Source organism: Pelodiscus sinensis, chromosome 25 (assembly GCF_052426305.1).
Source record: "Pelodiscus sinensis isolate ZL-2025 chromosome 25, ASM5242630v1, whole genome shotgun sequence".
Taxonomy (NCBI): Eukaryota; Metazoa; Chordata; order Testudines; family Trionychidae; genus Pelodiscus; species Pelodiscus sinensis.
Window position 1 is genome coordinate 11,145,912 of NC_143076.1, and position 20,193 is coordinate 11,166,104.

General features: G+C 45.9%; 1 protein-coding gene across 4 annotated transcripts in view; it reads right to left on the reverse strand.

Moving 5' to 3' along the window:
* The window catches only part of FLI1 (Fli-1 proto-oncogene, ETS transcription factor), a 127,765-nt gene extending 109,910 nt beyond the window's left edge, over positions 1–17,855 (reverse strand). The window contains exons 1-2 of one of the 4 annotated variants that reach the window (XM_014572257.4): positions 17,582–17,855; positions 15,560–15,669 (exon numbers count right to left, since the gene is read on the reverse strand). In XM_014572257.4, the coding sequence (XP_014427743.1) occupies positions 15,560–15,625 (66 nt within the window). In that variant the 5' untranslated portion in view covers positions 15,626–15,669; positions 17,582–17,855. Of the gene's footprint in view, positions 1–3,825; positions 4,129–5,583; positions 5,759–15,559; positions 15,670–17,581 lie in introns of those variants that run through there. The other 3 variants (XM_014572258.4, XM_014572266.4, XM_014572261.4) reach the window with 3 other exon arrangements.
* Between the last annotated feature and the right edge of the window lie 2,338 nt (positions 17,856–20,193).

Here is a 20,193-nt window from a genome sequence, read left to right on the forward strand (position 1 = left end):
TCTGAGCTGTCTACACTGGCCCTTTTGCGCAAAAGTTTTGCGCAAAAGGACTTTTGCCCCAACGGGAGCAGCATAGTATTTCCGCAAGAACACTGACAATCTTACATGAGATTGTCAGTGCTTTTGCGGAAATTCAAGCGGCCAGTGTAGACAGCTGGCAAGTTTTTCCAGAAAAGTGGCTGATTTTCTGGAAAAACTGGCCAGTCTAGACACAGCCCTGGAGTGGAGAGTGCACCAGTTTGAAACATGATTCTGCAGTTCTTAGTCAGGCAAAAAAACCCATTGATCAAGCTATGCACGCAGGTTCAGGTCTCTTGGGGAAGTGACCCAGTAAAATCAAGCTCAGTGTTAGGCTATCCCGGGATAGAAAGTGGCTACTGGGAGTATTCTGTAATAACTTTGAACAGAGATTTTTTTTGATTGTCCATTGAGAGTCTACAGTGCAGTTCAAGCAGATGTTTCACCTGAATAAGGGCTGCAGGATCAGGGGTCTAAGAACATATGTGTTGCAAATGTCATGTGTTTGAAGTCCAAGCTGTTTTTTAATGATAACAAAGAAAGACACTCTGAGTGATGAAGGTGGGTGTGTGTGTCGGCTATTTCCCACCTCCCCCCTTCAAATTAATGCCTTGACTCTTTTGGAGTCAAAGTCGTCTTGCCAGAAAAGGTTCATGCCAGAGCGTCTCAAAATGTCCAGGCAGATTTTTATACCAAGTTGCTCAAAAAGAAACACATTCTTGATCTGAAGCCCTGTGGGCCAGGTTTCAGGGTAAGTACAGACGCCTCCAGTTTACAAGTGGCAAGAAACAGTGATTGCAATAGAAACCCCACCACACCCGTGGCTGCAGAGGCACCAACACGAGCTGCACACATGCCTGTAGGAAGAGAGAGGGGTGAGCAGTTGCTGTTGCCTGTTTGAGTGATGTGGGCTTTTCCCTGGACGCCTATTCAATGGTGTGCCTTTCCTATGTCTGCCTCACTGGGGCAAATTGACTTTTTGCAACAAGGGAGTGATAGTCATCCAACTGTGCTTTTTCGTAACAACAGGCCTTTGCCAGCTGCACATACACCTCTGTGCATGACAGAAGAACACATTTATGTCGTGTCTACACACTAACTAGAAGTGAATTTGGTTTTAATCCATACCTTTAGTTCTTTTGGGGGAAGTTTGTATGGGACTCATATCAGAAGAGGCATGTTCATATTTTTATTTAATGTAAGGGGAGAAAAAAATCGCCTTCAGATAAATCTAATTAGGGTTCTCTTAATCCAGAATAAGCCTGTGCACACCTAAATGAGTGTCGAAATAACGAAAGGTGTGAATTAAAATCGGTTTAATTGTTTGGAATGAGTTTGAGAGAGTACACACAATTCATTTTCTCCCAGCCATCTTCCACCATTGCCATTTACAGACCGCAAACACAACTGAAGTCAATTAAGATAAAAGATTTACACGACTTCATCCCCTGGCATGTTTGACTGCCTGCTCAGTACAAGACATCGTGATATTCTGGATATCATCTTTCCTATCAGCCTCTTCAAAATCCTTTCCAGAGTTAGACACGAATATGATTCCCAGGAGAATGTGGGATACATTAGGCTTGTCCCCCCAATAATGGATTGGGGTTTTGAAGAGACAAAAATTTAAGAAAACACCCCCCCTACCCACACACACAGACACCTTACACACATTATTAAAGTCATTGGACCAGATGCTGGAGTACAGCAGAACTCTTGAATCCTAGTCTCTTAGTTCTAACACTGGGGCTTCTGTAATCAGGGTATCAGACTGGAAGGAACTAAGTCATTGGTTATAATAGCAGGCCCTGAACTAGGGAATAGGATGGACCAGTGGTAAGAGCAGAGCCCAAGACCTACAAACACATGTGGGTTGCCAGTGTGACTTGAGCAAGTCGCGATGTGTATCACTGCTGCAGACTGGGAATAAAAACAACACCTTTCCGCCTCACCGGGGATGTGATGAGATGCCCAGGTAACCAGGGGGTGGGGGCAATTGCTTGGGGCTGTTGTCTCTGTGAGAGTGAGGAGAAAAGAATTGGACTGCTCCTGCCCCTCTGTCCTCTCCCTCTGCCCCCCAGCATTCCTCCTTCCCTCCCTACTCCCTTTCATCCCTGTCCCTTGCTTTGCCACCTCCAGCCTTTCCTTCTTTTAGGGCAGTAGTTCTCAGCTAGGGGTTCCGGGGCCCACTGGAAGGCCACCAGGCAGTTTCAGAGGGCCCACCGAGCAGAGCCGCCATTAGACTGGCTGGGGCCCAAGGCAGAAAGATGAAGCCCCACTTTATAGGGCTGAGTGGCCCTGAGCCCTGCTACCTGGGGCTGAGGCAGGAGCCTGAGCCATTAAGGCCCCCTTGTGGTGTGGGGCACAGGTTGCTGCCCTGTAGGCTGGCGCTGGCATTCATATGCAGAGAAACAGTAGTTGGGGCACAGGTGGCTGGGGGAGGTTTTGGAGTATATTGGGGGCTGCGAAGCTCAGAAAGAAATCGCCTCCCCCCACACCAAACTTTGCACTTGCTCCAATCTGCAGCCTCATGGAGAAGTTTCACTTCCTGCCCGTTTGCAACTTCTTTTTCCCCCAGATCAGCAAAAAGAAAAACTCAGGCCTCAGAGCGCAACACCCCACCCAGGCGACAGGCATCTTTCGAAATCCTCCAACCTCCCCCCCGCCCCACACACACACCCCCAGCGGCTCTCGCTCCAGGACGGGGCTGCGGTAGCTGCGCGGAGGCGACAGAGCGAACCAAAGAACTAAATCAACCCGCCCCGAGCGGGTCACAAACCTGCCCCAGTCCCTTTGCAGCACAGCTGGGCAGCGGGCGAGGATGAAACTCTGTGCGCATGGCGGCGGCTCTGGGAGGGCCCGATCCTTTCGGGCCCGACCCTGTCTCACAAGGGAGGAGGCCTGGGCGCTGGGGAGGGTGAATATAGGAAACCACATGGCGAGTTTTGGGGTGGTCTTATGGCCGCGAGCGGGAGGAGCTGGGGCGCAACTCCTGTTATACTCCTCCACTCGGAAATAACGCCTGGAAAACGGGCAACCGGCCACCTTAGCAGCGCTGCCTTCCAAGCAGACATGGCAAGGGGGAAGGCATCGGAGTCCCTGACCCTGCGAGGGGCGCACCTCTGGGGCGAGCCTGGAGGCAGATCCCCTGCGTCAGCCCCAGGCGCTTTTAGTTTGCGCTGAAAATAAGATGAGCCCCCGCTGCGCTCCTCTGCATCCAAAGTTCAGCGCAAGGGGGGCGAAAACCCGGGCGAGGCGCGCGAGGAGAAGCTGGCATTGCTTCTGGAGGGCGGGAGCGCTCGCCTTTCACGCCGGGCAGGTCCAGCAGGGATCGGGACCCCTTCCCGAGACAGCCGGCCTGAGCCACATCGCCAGCCAGCCACGCACCCCGGGCTTTCCCTGAAGAGGGATCTTCCGCCCCCGCCGCCCCAGCCAGGAGCCCGCATATCCCCGCCTTGAAATGAACAGCTCGCACGCCAGAGACACCCTCAGCCACCTACACACACCCCGCTCTGCCTCCGCGCCTGGCCCCGGCGCGCACGCTGCGCACTGGCCGGCCAGAGCCCTGGCGAACGCCACCTCCCGCAGCCCCAGGAAGGGGAAGAAAAGGGAAGCGTGAAAGGGGGAGGGTGGCGGGAGGAGGCGAATCGGGCCACTCTCCTTGGGATCGGAGTTTGGACAAGATCCAGCTTCCCCCCTCCCTCCCCCAAACACACCCCGCTCCAAAGCGCGGCCCTCCCCCACCTGGAGTGGGGGCTGTCTCCTCCCCACGGCCGCCCCCGCCAGATCCCGCCAGATCCCTCTTACTTTAATAGTTCCGTCCATCTAGAATAATCTCCAGCCGAGTCCAGCGATATTCCACACATTGACCCGGTTTAGCCTGGCCCCGCAGCCCCCTGAAGTGCTGATCCTCGCGCTTTCTGACCCCACCCCCCAAGATTTTACTTTTCCTTCGCGCTCTCTCGCTCGCTCTTTTAACTTTTGCTGGGTGCAGCGGAGCGCTAAAGAGACAGTTAACCGGATGAAACTTTTTTTCTGCTAATTTTGGGAAGTGAAGTCACTTGAGGAGGAAACCTTCTGTCTCTCCGCTGGGTCCTGCCTTCTGGGTTCAAACAGAGCGGTGCGTTTACATCCAGGATATTTGCGCCGCGCAGATAAGAGCGGGGCAGAACAATAGCGGTTTCTTCGGGCTCGCTCCGCTTGGCGAGCCCAGCGGAGAGCCGCGTCGCAGCAATAGGCTGCGCTACCACGCACTGTGTCATCAGAAAGTCGATGTGAACATGGACTTGGTAGAGTGGGTTTTTTTTTTGTTTTTTTTTTGTTTTTGGCTGAAGCCAAGCAGCCTGAGTCACTGAATTTCCATCTCTTCCCACAGATTTTTTTATTAATGCTTTTTCCAGTCACAGGCAAAATTAAAGGGGGGGGGGGAGGAGACCGTAAATATAATGCTGTCTGGGGCACACAGGAAAAGATTAACGATGTAATGGTCTATTTAGCACCGGCTCCTGCCCCCGTCCTCCAGTCCTTCCTCCGGCAAGCACCCCAGTGAGTTTGGGAGAAGGGAGGAATACTACATTTGGGGCTAGCTACTACCACAAGAGAGGGGGGCGTATAATTCAGGGCAGGCAACTCCATGAAATGTAAGCATGTCAAGTGCTTTCTTACATTTTTTGCTGACTTTCCAAGCGAGAGAACTAGGAGTTCCGTGTCGTTTTCAGAGGAACATTATTTTTAGAAAACTTTTTCCCCTGTTGCTTTCTCACTCAATAAAAAAAGTCCTATAAAAGATTTTAGTACGTCCAGTGCTTTATTTTTTGTAAAAAGGAAAAGCAAACATTTAAAATGATGCATGAGAAGAAGGGAGATTCGATTATTCGACTGTCTGTCTATCTGTCTAATCTCCTTTTCTCCCCATCAGTATCAATATTCGACATGCTGATTGAACCTCGGGGTCTGATCCCTCGTATAATCCCGGGGCCACTATCAGTGCCATTGCTAAAGGCTTTCATCTGCTTGCACAGCTATCTCCGGCCACTGATCAGTAGTTTACTGACTGGATTGGAAATCAAAGTCCCCCTCTGCCTCCCGGCGGTGACAAATTTGCTGCTACTTTCGTGGAAGGGAGGACGGGGGAGACCTTCCTCGAACTGCAAAGTCGATGACAAGAGATCCAGCCTCTCATCCCAGCCAGAGAGAGTGAGCACGGCTCCTAAAGGAAAGGCCACCGAGTTCCTCTTCTGCAGGAGAGCACCCAAAGAAACGCCGGAAAAGACAAGCCAACCCCACGAGACCAAACGCGTCCGAAGAGCGCTCAAAACTCGCCAAGCGAAGGGGGCGAAACGCGCCCGCCAACCTCCTCCCCAAACAAACGCCCCGACCCGCCTAGCAACACGACACATCAGCCAACATCTGGGGCATCTTTTTAGCCCCCGCTTCTGCATCGCTGCGGAAACTCCCAAAGGCCAAGGGAGCCGGGCTGGGAGCTGGAAGCCAAGAAAGACATTTCAAGGGAGGCCACTCGTGTGAGCCCCTGCGACCCCGCAGTCCCTTTCTGGAGCCGGTTACCTTATCCAGTTGGGTCCAGGCTTTTCTTCCCCCCGGATTTATAATCCAATCGCGGGGGGGTGGGGAGAATCACAGCTCTGTCCACATTAATTTGCGCCCCCCGAAAGAATCAAATGACCCCAGTGTTCCTAGCAGCAGAGGCTCCTTATTAGCCCTTTTATTTCTCCAAGAGCAACAGCAGGCAGCGGAGAAAGCTGCAGACCCCTCTTGCCCCTCCCTCCATCCCCGCCCCCCCCCCCACCCCACACACACATACATTAGCCTCATCAATTCAGCTGCAATTTTCAGTGCAGAGGCAGTGACTGTGGACTGGAGATTTTTGGTTTGCTGTTTGCAGCGACTGTGGCAGTCTCCAGCCGGGAGGGGGAGGGGGGTTAGAGAGGGGAGCGACCGGCCGCCTTCCCTCTCCCGTCCTACCCCCCCCCCCGTCTGCTTTACAATCCAGGGGTCTGCAGGAGTGTCCCCTGAGAGCAGCACATCTGGATACTGCTAGCGAGGTCAGGTCCCCCTGTGCCTAGGGCCACAAGAACTGGAGTTCAATTAAAAGAAATCACGGTTAACCCCTTGCTTCCCTCAGCCCCCTTTTCATTCTCTTCTCTCCTCCCTCCTCAAGTAAAACACCAAAACCTCTTTTCCCCCACTTCCCCTTCAGCACCACCACATGGGAGGCGCTAGCTCCAGAAAAAGCAAGAGGTTAAAGAGAGGAATGAAACGCATCCTTCCAAAGCCCAAATTATTTCCTCTCTGGGCAACATTAATACCACCCTCCAACCAGGAACGGTGGAGGTAAGGTCAGACAGAGAATGTATACCCCAAAGAGAGAGAGAGAAGGGCGATAGAAAGAGCCAATGTCACCCAAAGACCAAGCAAAAGGCGTTTGGGTCTTTAAATTGGAATATGGACTCTTCTCTTTGATAGGCTAACGACTGGAGAGGCAGAATGATTCTGAACAACTGCATTAAAAAAGAATCTGAAATGTACAAATTGTATTCAAAACCACCTTGAAATTTACAAGCAGTGGTTCCTGATCATAGCACCCTCTCCAAAAGGGCAAGTTAGAGAAAATAAACGCAGACGCTCGCAAAATCACGTTGGATCCCAATTTTTCCATAATTATAAGACTATAAAAAGTAACCTCTCTCTCTGTAACACACACACTTCAGAGATGTTTTCGGTTCTCAATACCTCTGTATTTAACTGCTAAATAAATGAAATATGATACCATAGCTATTTTCTTTGTCACTAAGAAAATGAGTCGAATTGAAGCATATTTAAGCTGCCTGATAGATCGGATCTATAATTTATAGACACTGTTTTGTCATTCACTCCTTCTCCTCCTTCTGTTTGGGCTAAAAAAAGTTGTGTGAAAATCCCAAGAGACAAAATAAGTGAACTTGTAAAACATTAAAACAGACAAGTTGAAAACACCATTATTTTCCCAAAATAATGTAACAAAAGAAGTTTTGCTTCCTGTCTTTCTCTTACTCCCCCCAGTTAACTCTAACGTTTGAAAAAGGCTGGGACATTCATATATGTGGTTTGCCAAACTCTGAATCATCCCTACTTGGTGTGCACTGACTAAGATTTAACAGTTTCATAGAAGCGGTGCAGGGAGCAAGAAATCCCAGACAAGACATAAAATAATAAAGGATACGATATCCTTAACGTTTAATATGTTAATGCTTCAGGGGTTAGCCGAGTTAGTCTGTACAGGATAAACTTAAAAAACAACAAATAGTCTAGTAGCTCTTTCTAGACTAACAAACATGGCTCAGATAAATGTAAAAGTTATGTCAAAATGAAATGCTTGCGTGCAATTCTGGCAGGTCTATGCAACTTTTAGTCTGATGCTCGACTTTTTGCTGCCTCATTAGAGAAAGAAAATAATTATGATCCATTTAATTCAGTTATTGACAAATGGGACATTATTTGATCTTGGAACCTACAATAATTTTTACGTTCATCAATTTCAAATGTTGGCATTGAGGCAGGTTAAACCATTGGCATTTCCCCCCTCCCCCTTTATCCTTTAATTGAATCACACAGAGTTCAGCCTCAGGAGGTGGGTGTAACCTTTCTGAAACCAATGGGGGTATTCCAGAGGGGAATTTTGGCCCATGATATTTAGCCTAAAACATCCAGCAACAAAGGAGTTAATTATTCGTTGGAGTCCAGTGTTAGTCTTTCTCATGGGGAAAACCACGCAAATGTGTGTTTTTCTCTTTGGTTCAAGCAGAAATATTTTGGCCACCACTTCAAACTTTTGTACATTTCTTTTCAATCTACTTTTTCTTCAAAGGCGGAACAGCTATCGCGACATAGTGGGGCCGGAGAGCGGTGGGAGTTGAAAGTGTGTATGTAGGGCATTAACGTGCATGAATCTCCTTGCTGCTTGTTGGGACCAGACAGCATCACCTTGTGTTCTGGTTAAGGAGGCAAAATTTTGAGAGAGTGACTTTGAAAGGTCAGCCAGCCCCCCTGTGACCCTGCAACTAGAAAGTGTCCCGTTTCCCACAAATTGCTTTCAAAAGTTCCCCTTCATGAAAATAATTTCTAGATCTGCATTAGCGGAGGGGGGGGGGGGGGGTTTAGGAAAAAAAGGGGGTGGGGAGATTGTCCTTATGCAGTTCTAGCTAGCGGAAAAAGTCCCATCGACTTCATTGGGAGTTTCAGGGCTGGGTTGCGGTGTGGCACAAACTTCACTGCAGAATTAAAAGACAATGTTGTTAAGATCCACGCTCTCTTAGAAAGCAAGGAAGGAAAGTCAAGCCTATAGCCCGAGCCCCATTCGAACCCACGGGCTAAAATTCCTCTTTCTGCCACGAGGGTCAAAACCGATACTTTGGAATTCCTTCAGATTTCCACCCATGCAACAGAGGCCTGGGGTGCAGGATCGGGTCCCAAGACCCAGATCTCTTGCTCAGTACGAAAGGCTTTTTTTTGTTTTGGAAACACAAGTCCCCCCAAAAGGTGTGTGATGCTAATACACCCTTCCCTCGCATCCAGTGTTTTGCGCGGAGAAGACACAGGTAGCTTTGAAGCTACAACACAAGTGTGCAGCAAGGTAGGTTACACTGTCCTGGATGGTTTTATGTAAGATCCCTGTCCCAGGAAGCCCCGCCAACCCAACCTCTCCACAATTATTGAAAAGTTAAGCACGACAAAAGCAAATACCGAAGGCCAAAAACAGAGACTGCAGCGCACCAGCTCCAAAAGCCTGGCCCCTCGCTTGAGGCCATAATTAATTTGAGATTTATTTTTATTGGAGAACCCAGTCTCGTCTGACCTTAGCCAAACAAGACTTCAGCGAGACCCTTGATGCGCTTGAATGGAACAGAATATTTCTCTCTAACTTCTCTTCGGGCGTCCGTGCCTGCTTTGAATTTGTTCCTCAGACTTCAGATATTTGGAGATTTGGAGACAAGATTTAAAGCATTTTCCCCCTCTTGGCATCCACTTTTTTAAACACAGTAGTGGAAAGATACAGAAGGGGCTGGAAAGCAAAATATATATTGAGAAAGAGGGGTCCCCCCCCCCCCTTTAAAAGGTTAGACGAGGTAGTGACTTACAGGGAAGGGGGCTGGTTCTTTGGATCCCGGTGTCTGGAAAAGCAGGAGTCTTTGAATATAAAAGCTTGTCCCCTGAGCCCGACAGCCTGTTTTATTTTAAAGGAGGCTCAATACACTACGCTTCCAGGATAAACAATGTTTCAAATTCTCCCCTTGTTTAAATTCAGCTCATACCTTTAAGGCTTTAAGCGAAAGCGCGGAAGAAACAATGGACATTCTTTTTCGCCAACTTTCACATTTTGCAGGGTCGAAGGACAAGGCAAGATTCGCGGGAATGGCGCAGAGGGCAAAGGGAAGTATTTTTGTAATGCCCGCAAATAAAAATTAGGCGCAAACAGGAATTAAATCCTTCAGCACATGCATCAAGCCCCCGTTAAAGTGTAAAGCACCTAGCCACGGTGCAGTCTCAAGATAGGAGCATTAAAAAAAAAAGATTTGGTAGGCACTTGTGTTAATGAATAGTATGTGGAGGACCCAGAAGTTCCTTTCCAGTCCCATGGTCATGCGCTCGACTGGGACGATTTAATCGCAGCTCCAACATACCCATGTGCCTACAAATCTTTTCAATGTCCAGCTTTTCTAGAGGATACCTGCTCCGATCCTTCTGGATGTCGTTGGGGGCAAACCCACAACTTCTGCTGGAAACCAGTCGTTTTAAAAAGCCACGCAACAAAGAATAAAGCGGGATGAGTGGGAACAGTGCTGCATGGATGGAAATACTTCAGTCTCCGAAATCTTTGCATTTTTCCTCTCCCTGCAACTAAGGGTCTCTATTAGAGAAATTTCAGCATACTCTTTAGAACTAAGTCATTGTATTTCCAGCATTCTTCTCACTGAACACCTGTAGGAAACATTCCATTGTCAGTTAAGACACCTAGATTTTTTTAACAACGCATTCGCTCACTACAATATTTTCCCTTACTAGGTTAGGTTGGCATGATTTCCCCAGAAAGTTTCCTTTTGCAAAAGTTTGTAAATGATTACTTGTCTGCAGGCTGCCCCAGCAATAGTATTTGGCTACTATGGTGGAGCAGGAAATGATAACATGTCAATGTCAGTGTTTGTCAATAGCTTTAATATTTTCCTCTCCAATTAAAATGTCAGTGTTTTGGCCATCAAAAATTCTCTCTTTGGGTTTCTTGTAAACCCTCCAGGCAGAGTGAAACCTAGAACAAACCAAATATTGTTTCCATCCATCCAGACTATTTTGCTTCTATGAATATGCTTCTTTGTATAACACCACAAACATTATGGCTGTATGAAAATCTTTTTTTAAAAGCTGGAACTCCTGCACTTAAACTATGGCTCTTTCCTCCCCAGCTTATGCAGACTGGAGTGAATTCCCTTTTCTGGGTTGCTTAAAAATCAGAGCCCCTTTTTGTGTGCAAATGTCCACAGTGGAATATGCACTGTGGCTTTGTTCAAATTTCATCACTGTGCCCTGAACAGAGCTGGGGAGAGCTTAAAATGCTTTCCAAGGTAACACCAGAGCTTATTGCTTGCAAATGGAACTTGACTATTTTGTAACAAAAGGCTCAAAAAGATATTATAGAAGCTACTTCTTGGACAGCAAGGTATGGACTGGTCAGAAATGTGACAGTGTTAGGGGTCTGCATCAGGTGCCATTAGTGATAGGTCAGAGAGCAGTTTGCTGTGACCAGTTGAAACACAAGAGTATTACCAAATATCAGAAGACCAAAGAGTTTTGCTGACAACAATCTAAAGTGCATGTGGTTAGAGCACTGGCTTAGGCTGACGGGGGAGGGTCAATTCCTTGCTTTGCCACATATTTCCTGTGTGACCTTGGGCAAGTCATTTAGTTCCCCTGTGCCTCCGTTTCCTATCAGTAAAATGAGGATAACTGTACTTCCTTCTTCCCATGCATATTGTGAGGATAAATATATTAAAAGATTGCTATGTGCTTTGAGATCGACTGAGAAAAAGTGCTAGATGTGAAATAAGCATTAATATTAATCCTGGGCATGTGGCTATTTCCTCTATGTCTTGAAAAGAGCAGGAAAATACTCCACAATGTGGCACTCACCATTTAAATGTGGAAACACAAGCCCTATAAAATGTTGAAAGGGGGCCTAGAGTGAAGACGCAACATTTCTGCAGCAATTTTGAAACATCAGAATTTGAAGGGAGATGAGAAGGGGGAAACGGTTCCTATCACCCCAACTCTCGTCAATGGTCCCCAAAAGGGAACATAGTGCTCATCTGGTCTGACATAGTACGTTGCCCCATGATTCCAGCATCCAGCCTATATAGGCAGCACTGGTGAGTGGGAGCTGTGGACGAGGCCCCGTCTCTGTGCCTCCCAACTGCAGTTATCTCCAGTTTTGCAGGGCGTGTTGACCACCTGTGTGATTCTGCGTGACCCAATCAACTTTAGGCTTTGCTTTTGAGGGAGAGGAGACATGGTGGCTTGGATCCTTTAGTGAGGGCGGGGGAGAGGGGCTACAGAATATGGCAATCAAAAGCTATTCGTGCACTGCTTCTGCAAACCCATAAGATGAGCACAGACAGAGCCAAAGGGGAGTAAATGCCACCATCGTTCAGCAAAACCAGACAGCAGTGGTAAGAATGGGGGGGGGGATCAGTATTCAGAGGTCATATTGCTTTGCTTATAGCCTTAATACTTTCCATGCCCAAACAGTTAAGCCTCAGTTCTCATTCCAGTGCTCTCTCTTTAAATTTAATTTTCCAATTGACGTTACACGTTTCATTCTCTAAAGTCGAGTGCTTATGTTCCGATGAGATTAGCACGCTCTGCTGTACGCTGTCGATTATTCAGGATTTGTAGTTCAGCAAGACCAGTAATGGCATAAGGGATAGATATGTATATGCACATTCATAGAATTATGTCCAAGAAAACAACGGGGACCTATCATTAGTTTATAATCACTGTGCTTGTTTATCACTTGGTCATGTGGAGGCACACCAGGACGGTTTATTCACATGCTCAGATACAAATAGCCATAAATTCAGATTACACAAATATCTGCAATTGTTACGTTTATGTACTCGATATATGCGAATTAGGGGGGAAAATCCAGCCAGGTGCACTAGGTGTTGTTGATGCTATTTGAAATGGATCATAATAGACATATCTGAAAAGCAGCCGTTTGATTCAATATAACCCTTCCTTAGTGAGCCAGGCAACTTAAAAACTCAGCTGTCTTTCCTCATTCAACAATTCCCCAGCCTTACCATGCTTCCCCCCAACCACATTTCAAATGCTCAAGGGACAAGGTGAGGTTTAGGGTAATTTGGACCAAAGGGGGTGGGGAGAACAAACTCCAGAGCCATAGGGTCCTTTCTGAGACCACCCTGCCAGCAGCCCCTTCTCATTCATGCCAGAGGTGCTCCAGCTTTGACATTTAACATCATCAGCTAAGGGATACAGTCTTGACTTAATGCTGGACCCGCTGTTAGTCAAGGAGCTTTATAAAAAATCCAGTCCTGCTTTTCTTCTCCAGACAAGTAGCCCCAGTGATCAACTGGGATTCAGCCCATTTATTAAAATGAGTCTCCCAACCATTGCACAAAATGTCCAGTGGCATCAGAACTCAGAACCTCCTCATAGCCCCAGCCCAGCCCTCAAAAGGCTCTTTGGGAGAGCAGCAAACAATAGCTCACTGTCCAATAGCAACACCCAGCTCCAGGCGCTTGTCATCAGTAGATCTCAAAGTGCCCCATGCCATCATCTCCATTTTCAAGCCGGGAAAACCAAACCACGGACAGCTAAAGTGACTTGCTCGAGCCAGCCTAGGAGAGCAGTGACGGAGCCAGAAAAAGAACACGGTCCCCTGAAGCCAACACCAGTGCTCTAGCAACTAGGCCAAGCTGTCTCCCCTGCAGGTGAATGTTTTCTACGAGGCACCTATTCTATATCATAGAAGTAAACGGGAGTTTTGTCATAGGCTTCAGCAAGGCCAGAATTTCACCCTATCTGTTTTATATTTAATGATTAAGGCCCTGATTTCACAAACACTTCAGCATGTTCTTAACTTTAATCATGTGAGCAGCCCCATTGACCTCAGTGGAACTACTCCTGAATACAATTAAACATGGGCGTACATAATTACAACACTCCTGTCTCATTGACTCCAATTGGCCCTGGATCAGGCTCTTAAGAAACTTCACTCAAAACCCTGTGGATGTTTTAAGGATGGAAACAAACTATTCTCCCAATGACATCAGTGTGTATGATGCTTTACAGACAAATCCCAGGAGACAGAGTCCCTGCCCCAAAATAAATGGCAGATGATGGAGTGTTGCAGCATGAGTTCAACACCCCGTGAACTGTTTATCTCCGTACAACTGAGACGAGGCACATAGGACCAGTTGGAAAGTTCTCCCCCAGGAAAAACACCCACTGAGCACAATGGGAGCTTGGCCTGAGTACAGCCCACCTAACATCACAGCTAATTTGATGCAGTTCTGTGTTGACCAGTTCCGTGCCATATGAATGTTAACAATTTAGGCCTTCATCCTCATTGAGCAGGCTTCAGCTATTTGATCATGTCTTACCACAAAAGGCAAACCTGCCAGGATATATTGATATAGGATAACAAAGTGGGTTTGCTTTTTCATTGGGACCAGAACATGCGCCCGATTTATTTCCTGCCTATCCATGCTCTAAAAGACTAAGAAAACAACAAATGGTCTGGCAGCACTTTATAGACTGAAGGTCATCTGAAGAAGTGGACTGTACCCACGATAGCTCATGATACCATCTACATATTTTGTTAGTCTATAAAGTGTTACCAGACCATTTGTTGGTATTTTCTGTAACAGACTAACTCGGCTGCCCTCTGAAGCTTCTAAAAGACTAGGTTAGTTGACTCTAATGCTGGGCATAGACTGCACATGCATTTCCAGGAGTAATAATCATATGCGGTTTTGCTCTGTTGATAACTGCTACTTTTTTAAGGTCTCTTTCAGGAATGTTTCTAGAGTTCTAGGGTCTGATCTAGACCCCACTGAATATCATGAGCATTTGGGAAACATTGAGTTTTAAGTGCTTTGTAGAAAATTCATTGAACATAGAATGCTGAATATTTCCAATGCAAGTTTTTGCTTAAAAACCTGACCCTGAATTTACACTCAACCCACTAGGAGAGAGAAACAATGCCATATGTCACACCCCAAAACGTGCATTTAGAGTACTCCCAACAAAGTATTGCAAAATAAGCTACACGCTAGGGATTACTTGTAGAAATTATCCAGCCAATCATTAAAAATAAAGAGTTATTTACATGAAAAATCACAATGCTGATGGACCAGTCTCAAAGAGAAAAAGAGGCAAAATTAATAGAATACATTTTTCATTACAAATCATTCACCCAACTCAAGTTAACAAGTTTTGTTCCTTAAGTCTGGAAGAGAAGAGTCTTGTGTTTTAGATTTTCCTTAAGTGCTGTGGCATGTGGGGTTTGCCTTAAACGTGTAACCCAGATGTCTCGGGCTTGGTTTATTTACATTCTTGGGAACTGTTGTGGAAAAAAAAAACCTGTATGATGTCAAATATAATATAGTGCTCAGTGGCATTATAAAAGGACAAGAATTTGCCACCCTTTCCTTGGGATTTACTTTGAGGTTGATGGAAAAAGAAAAAGGCAACAATGACCCATCAGAATACAAGCTAAGAGTCACACTTTGCTTTCTCTAATTTAATAATCAGACACAGAGTCAAATATTTGGAAGGCAAGACTTGGTAATATGTGGCATTAGCCATTGTCTGGTGTTAACAGGCAGGTCTATGTGCCTGCTAAATGATATGGGCAGGTCGGTACAGTAAAACCCATCATCAACAATGTGAAGCAAGCTCCAATATTATACACCACTCTCTGGTCCAGCAATCCATTTAAATAAATGCTTATTATTTAGTTAATTCTGTTTTGTCTTTAAACTCATTTTGATGAGAACTAGCACTTTCCACAGCTAGACACTGTTTGTACATTGGAATTCAGTGGTTTGCACAGCAGAGAGGAAAAGGCATTTTAAAATGAACTTTAGTTTTGTTTCAAGATTACATGGAGCCAGGAAAGCAGAAAATTGGAAACCAATCCAAGAAGCTTTAATGGTATGATACTGCTAGAAGATCACCACTATCACGCTGGTTAACATCAAGCTATCCATTACTATACTGTAATTCAGGACATCCCAGCATAATACTGTTTACGATATAAAAGAAGAGATCACCATAATATATTATTGGTTGTTGTATAATATACAGAGCTCAAAAGATGAATCTATGGATAAGCATGATCATTTAGGATTTAAATCAATTCTCAGTTCTCAATGTGAGTTTTCCTATTAACTTCAATGAGCATTGAATCAGGCTCTAAAACAGACATAAATGCTCTTGAATTTTTGAAGATTGTAATTTTTGACATTACCTGTTTAAAGATGCTGTCATGTCTTACCTTGACGTAAGACGAAGTGTCTGGTACTGTCTGAAACATCCTTATTTGATTAATAGATATTTTTAAAAGGTCCTAAAATTGACCTGAAATTAAGGGGAAAAAATAAAGATGAAAAATAGAAAACAAACAAGAGCTTTGTTTTGAAAAATTAAAACCAGTAATAAGCAAATACAATTTTTAATCGCGTATTTGAATCTTTCCCCTTTTTAAAGAAGGTAAAGAGGAAAACTTCTCCCCAAACGATGAAGTTTAAAATAATAACCAAGATTGACTATCTACCTTTTAACTACAAGCTTTACAAAAAAGAACCCTCTCCAGTTTTGACTGGGAAGAGGGGGAGTTTGACATTTGATTAAGTGAATTTCTTAATCAGCAATTAAAAGCTAGCAGACATACCCATGTTTTCATGTTGAGACTAGTTAACCCTTTTGACTTGAACTTAAGCGTTTCCCTTGGTTAAATGAATGAAATGCAGTTGTATTTCATTACTCATTAGAACCACTGCGGGCCATTAATGCTCCCAATGTATAGAAACCTTCCCCACAAATAATAGTTTGCAAAAAAGTTTTAGTGCAAAACAATAATGATAATTTTAAAAAGCAGTGAACAGGGGAAAAGTCATACATGGCAACGAAAAGCACAAGGTTGTTAATTGCAATTTTCCTTTTTGTGATGGTGCTGTAATATTGTCAAATTTAGCTGTACTTTAGAGCTTCTACTATCTGTCTTTCTCTGAAGTCTCAGGTTGGTGACATAATGATAGTATCACGAACAGTTTTTCTAAAGCCAGGACTGCACAATTCAGAGATTAACAATGGAAAAATCGTGAAATGTGATGGCTGAAAAAAGTCGAGTTTCCACTCAGGAGAACAACAAACTTCAGCGATAAACTGAAATCTGTAATCAAAGTAAAATATCTATCCACACACACACACTTTTCCTAGATTGTAGGAAACTTTTAGATCCCTGGAAGCAGTGCTAAAAATGCCCACTATGATAAGCCTACATTTAAAAGAAGCAAATGTCCCCTTTTACCTTCCACTTACATTGTGTTTGTTGCTATTATGAGGCTCGCGTTTTCCCGAGGAAAATGTATCTGAGGCAGATTTTTTTGCTCAGAATTTGGATGAAAAACATGTAGATCAAGGTTACATGGCAATATCCAACCTGTGTACGAGTAGGTTTTGCTACAAATGGCCAGTAAATCCCTTTGTGAGGTTGTTAAGGAAAGATCAGAGTTATAACGCTCTGTAGTTTACTGTAGTAGGTGTTTTACACGCGCAACTATAGATAGACGCGCACTAGAGCTTATGATACTCCGCTGGGTTTGCTCCCTGATATGGTCAAGTTGCAATTTTAGATGCCAATGCATGCCCCTCTAATTGTCCCTCCAGCCACGGTCCACCGACCCCCTTTGTGCCCACACAGCCTTCGCGGTAGGACTGCTGGAAAACATCTGTTGATTTAAAAAGAACCCCCACTCTAGCAAATAAATTGTCCTGTGTCTCCACGTGACCCTCCTTTTATTGATTTTCAGTCATTTGTTCCGCGTCCAGCTGGCAGAAAAGGGCAACCGAGTCTAGAATCGGGTGGACAAGGTGTTTCTGAGAAGCACCATTTATTTCCCTGTCCTTTCTCCCGAACACATTCCAGTTTCGTTTGCCTGTGGACTTGCAACAAGGAGGAGAACTACCCCCCCTCCGACCCTCCTAGGAGTTGAAGGACAAGGTTAGTATTCCTTGGGCATTACGTTTGCTGGGGTCAGGGATATCTCGCACTCAATTTCCCCCACCCCCTTTTATCTCTCTCTGTGCATCAGCCTCCTCATTTGCTCCCCGTGCATAATTAGGCATGTTCACATAAATAAACACAGCTACATATTCGGAGTCACTCTCAGACGGCAACTCGGGATGTTGCCCCGTAGCTTCTCCCAGGCACGTCCAAAAGGGTCTGGTGGTGTCCACAACTGCGCTCGTGTCTTCCCCAAGGACTCACCTTTTGGACCCTTTTCCCCTCAACCCGTGGAAGAGCAGTTTGTAAATATCCAGGGTGAGACCAACAAATAAAATCCCCACCAGCGCTGTCCTGGAACCCCGCTGCGGCGGTGCTGCGGGGAGAGTTTAAACGTGCAGGATCCGGAGGAGCCCTAAAGTTAAAGTGTTCCAGCCCATCCAGCCAGTCTGCATCAGCCCAGGCATATCCTCAGGGGGTTTCTGAAATGCGCTCCGCTCCAGCCAGAGCTTTTCTTCCTCTCGCTCCTGTCCCCCCTCCCTCCCCGCCGCAACTTTTAATTTGATTTCCGTTTTCCCCTTATCAATATTTCAGCTGCTGCCTCTGATTAATCAGCCTAATGTGACATCCTCGCCTCTGTCACAGCCTCCCTTCCCCGAGCCCTCCCCTGTCCTGCCAGCAACTTTAAGGAACTTTTTTTTTTAAATCCACATATTTTAAAAAGAAAAGGCTGTCGAGGAGTCAAGCCAAAACGGAACGCTGAGTGGAGCTCAAGGACTACTTTATGCCCCCCTTTTAAGCGAGGAAGTTTCAAATATCCGTTTTTAAATAGTCGTGCCGTGGCTGATATAAATACACGCCTGGCTCCTACCTTGCAAACAGGACGCCTATTTCCCACTGAAACGGGTCCGAAAATATGGCAAACCAAAGACACCCCCCCTACACCTCTCCCAACATGCAGACACACACACACCCCTACACCCCAACACCTTTCCCAACACACACACACACCCGTACACCTCTCCCAACATGCACACACACACACACAAAACTTGGGACACTTTGATTCTCTCTGCCAATCCACACGGTCTTATTGTCTCGCAAACCAAACCAAACCAAACCAGGAACAAGGCACCTTCTCTGCTCTCTATGCATCAACTCGGGCGAGTCGCGCCAGTCGATTTTCTCTGGTGGGAGGGAGGAAGATCTGCGAGCAGACCCGCATTTTTAGGCATCCCTTCTAAGGGTGATCAAAGGCATTGGGGGGACCCTTCCCCACTCGGCTCCGTTTCTCCCTTTCCCAGCTTTACCCCAAACTCCAACATATTGAAACATTTTCCTCCTTAATAAGAGACCATACAAAGCGAAGGGGTGAAAGGGCAGCCCAAGGAGCTGCGCCCGTAGCTCCGAGTACAATTTACTCTGGCAGCCGGGGCGTTTAGCATTCCTGGCAATTCCGAAGGAAAACAGCCCCGCAGCCTTGTATCGGGGACGGGGCACAGAGCAGGAGTCACGTTTTAATATAGAAATTCTTCGGGTTTATTATTCAGAGCCAGTTTCCCAGGCGAGGTAAACGTCCCGGCTTGCAAGAACAAAAGATAACGAGGCTGGGAGGGAAAGGAGAGAGGCGCAGGAGCCGGTCCTCAGACATGGGGAAGAATAACTGTCCCTGAGCAATCTGAGAGCCGATGCTCTGATTTCAAAGGGAAGGTGTCCACGTTTTAATTGTGTGGCTCAAACCCCGCGCAGCACAATGGACGGGGGAGGGTTCTTTACTGTCCTAAGGATTGTGTGTGCACACACTCCCCCGCACACGCTCCCACTCCTCAAGAAAGGAACAAGAAAGGTGGTGAAGCTCCCTTCGGTTTGAACACAACTGTTGTGATTGCGTTGTCAACAGATGTTTGACACAAAAGGCAAGAGAAAACCCAGGAGGCCAATATTTTGCTCAAAAGTCTCTTCCTTTTTTTTTTTTGCTAAGACATGATCTGAATATATATTTGCACGTTTGATTTTTCCTTTCCCCTGTTTTTCTTTTTACCAAACGTGTGTCCAAATCCTCTCTCCTAACCGAATGCAGAACCGACTGTATCCACCATATACCCAATAAAGGGCAGTGAAGTCATTCTAATGGCTAGTGCTAAACAAAAGGTCAGGATGCGAAGAAATTTGGGGTCTGGGGAGAGATTCCCTAGTACAGAGAGAGCTGTTCTTTCGTCCTTGTAATCAAACCCCACAGCGAGTCCAGATACCCATGTGGCTAGTTGAAGTCCCCTTGGGAGCTTTACTAGTCCAGATGAAAATTGCTGGGAAATGGGAAACAGCTGCGGTCTGAGAAACAAAAAAGAAAATTCACCCCTAAGCAGAGAAAGTTACAGAAGTTTTGTTTACACAAATAGCTTCAACGCTGGCATGCCATTTCAGGGTCGCCTCAGCAAACTGTAGGTGACTTGTAGGTAAACAATGTCTCAACATTCATCACAGACAGTGATCTTTTAAAGATGCCTATGAAATCTCCATCTCTATTTTACACCCGCCCCCCACACACTCCTCCCTTCGTAGCGCAATGTTCTTAAGCGCTAGCAACACAAGCAACTCTCTCTTACACATCCATCCCTTTGTAGCACAATGTTCTTAAGTCCTAGCAACACAAGCAACAACTCACACCCACACTCACACTTCCCTTTGCAGCGCAATGTTCTTAAATACTAGCAACACAACCAACAACTTACATTGCACATGTAATTTTTATTAAAAAAATCTGACAAGTGCTTGATTCTCAGAAGACTGCTGGACAATTGCTCGACCAAATGGCACGGGTGGAAAAGCTCAGAGTCCTGAAAAATGGGCTCTTTTCATGTTTTCTATTTATTAGC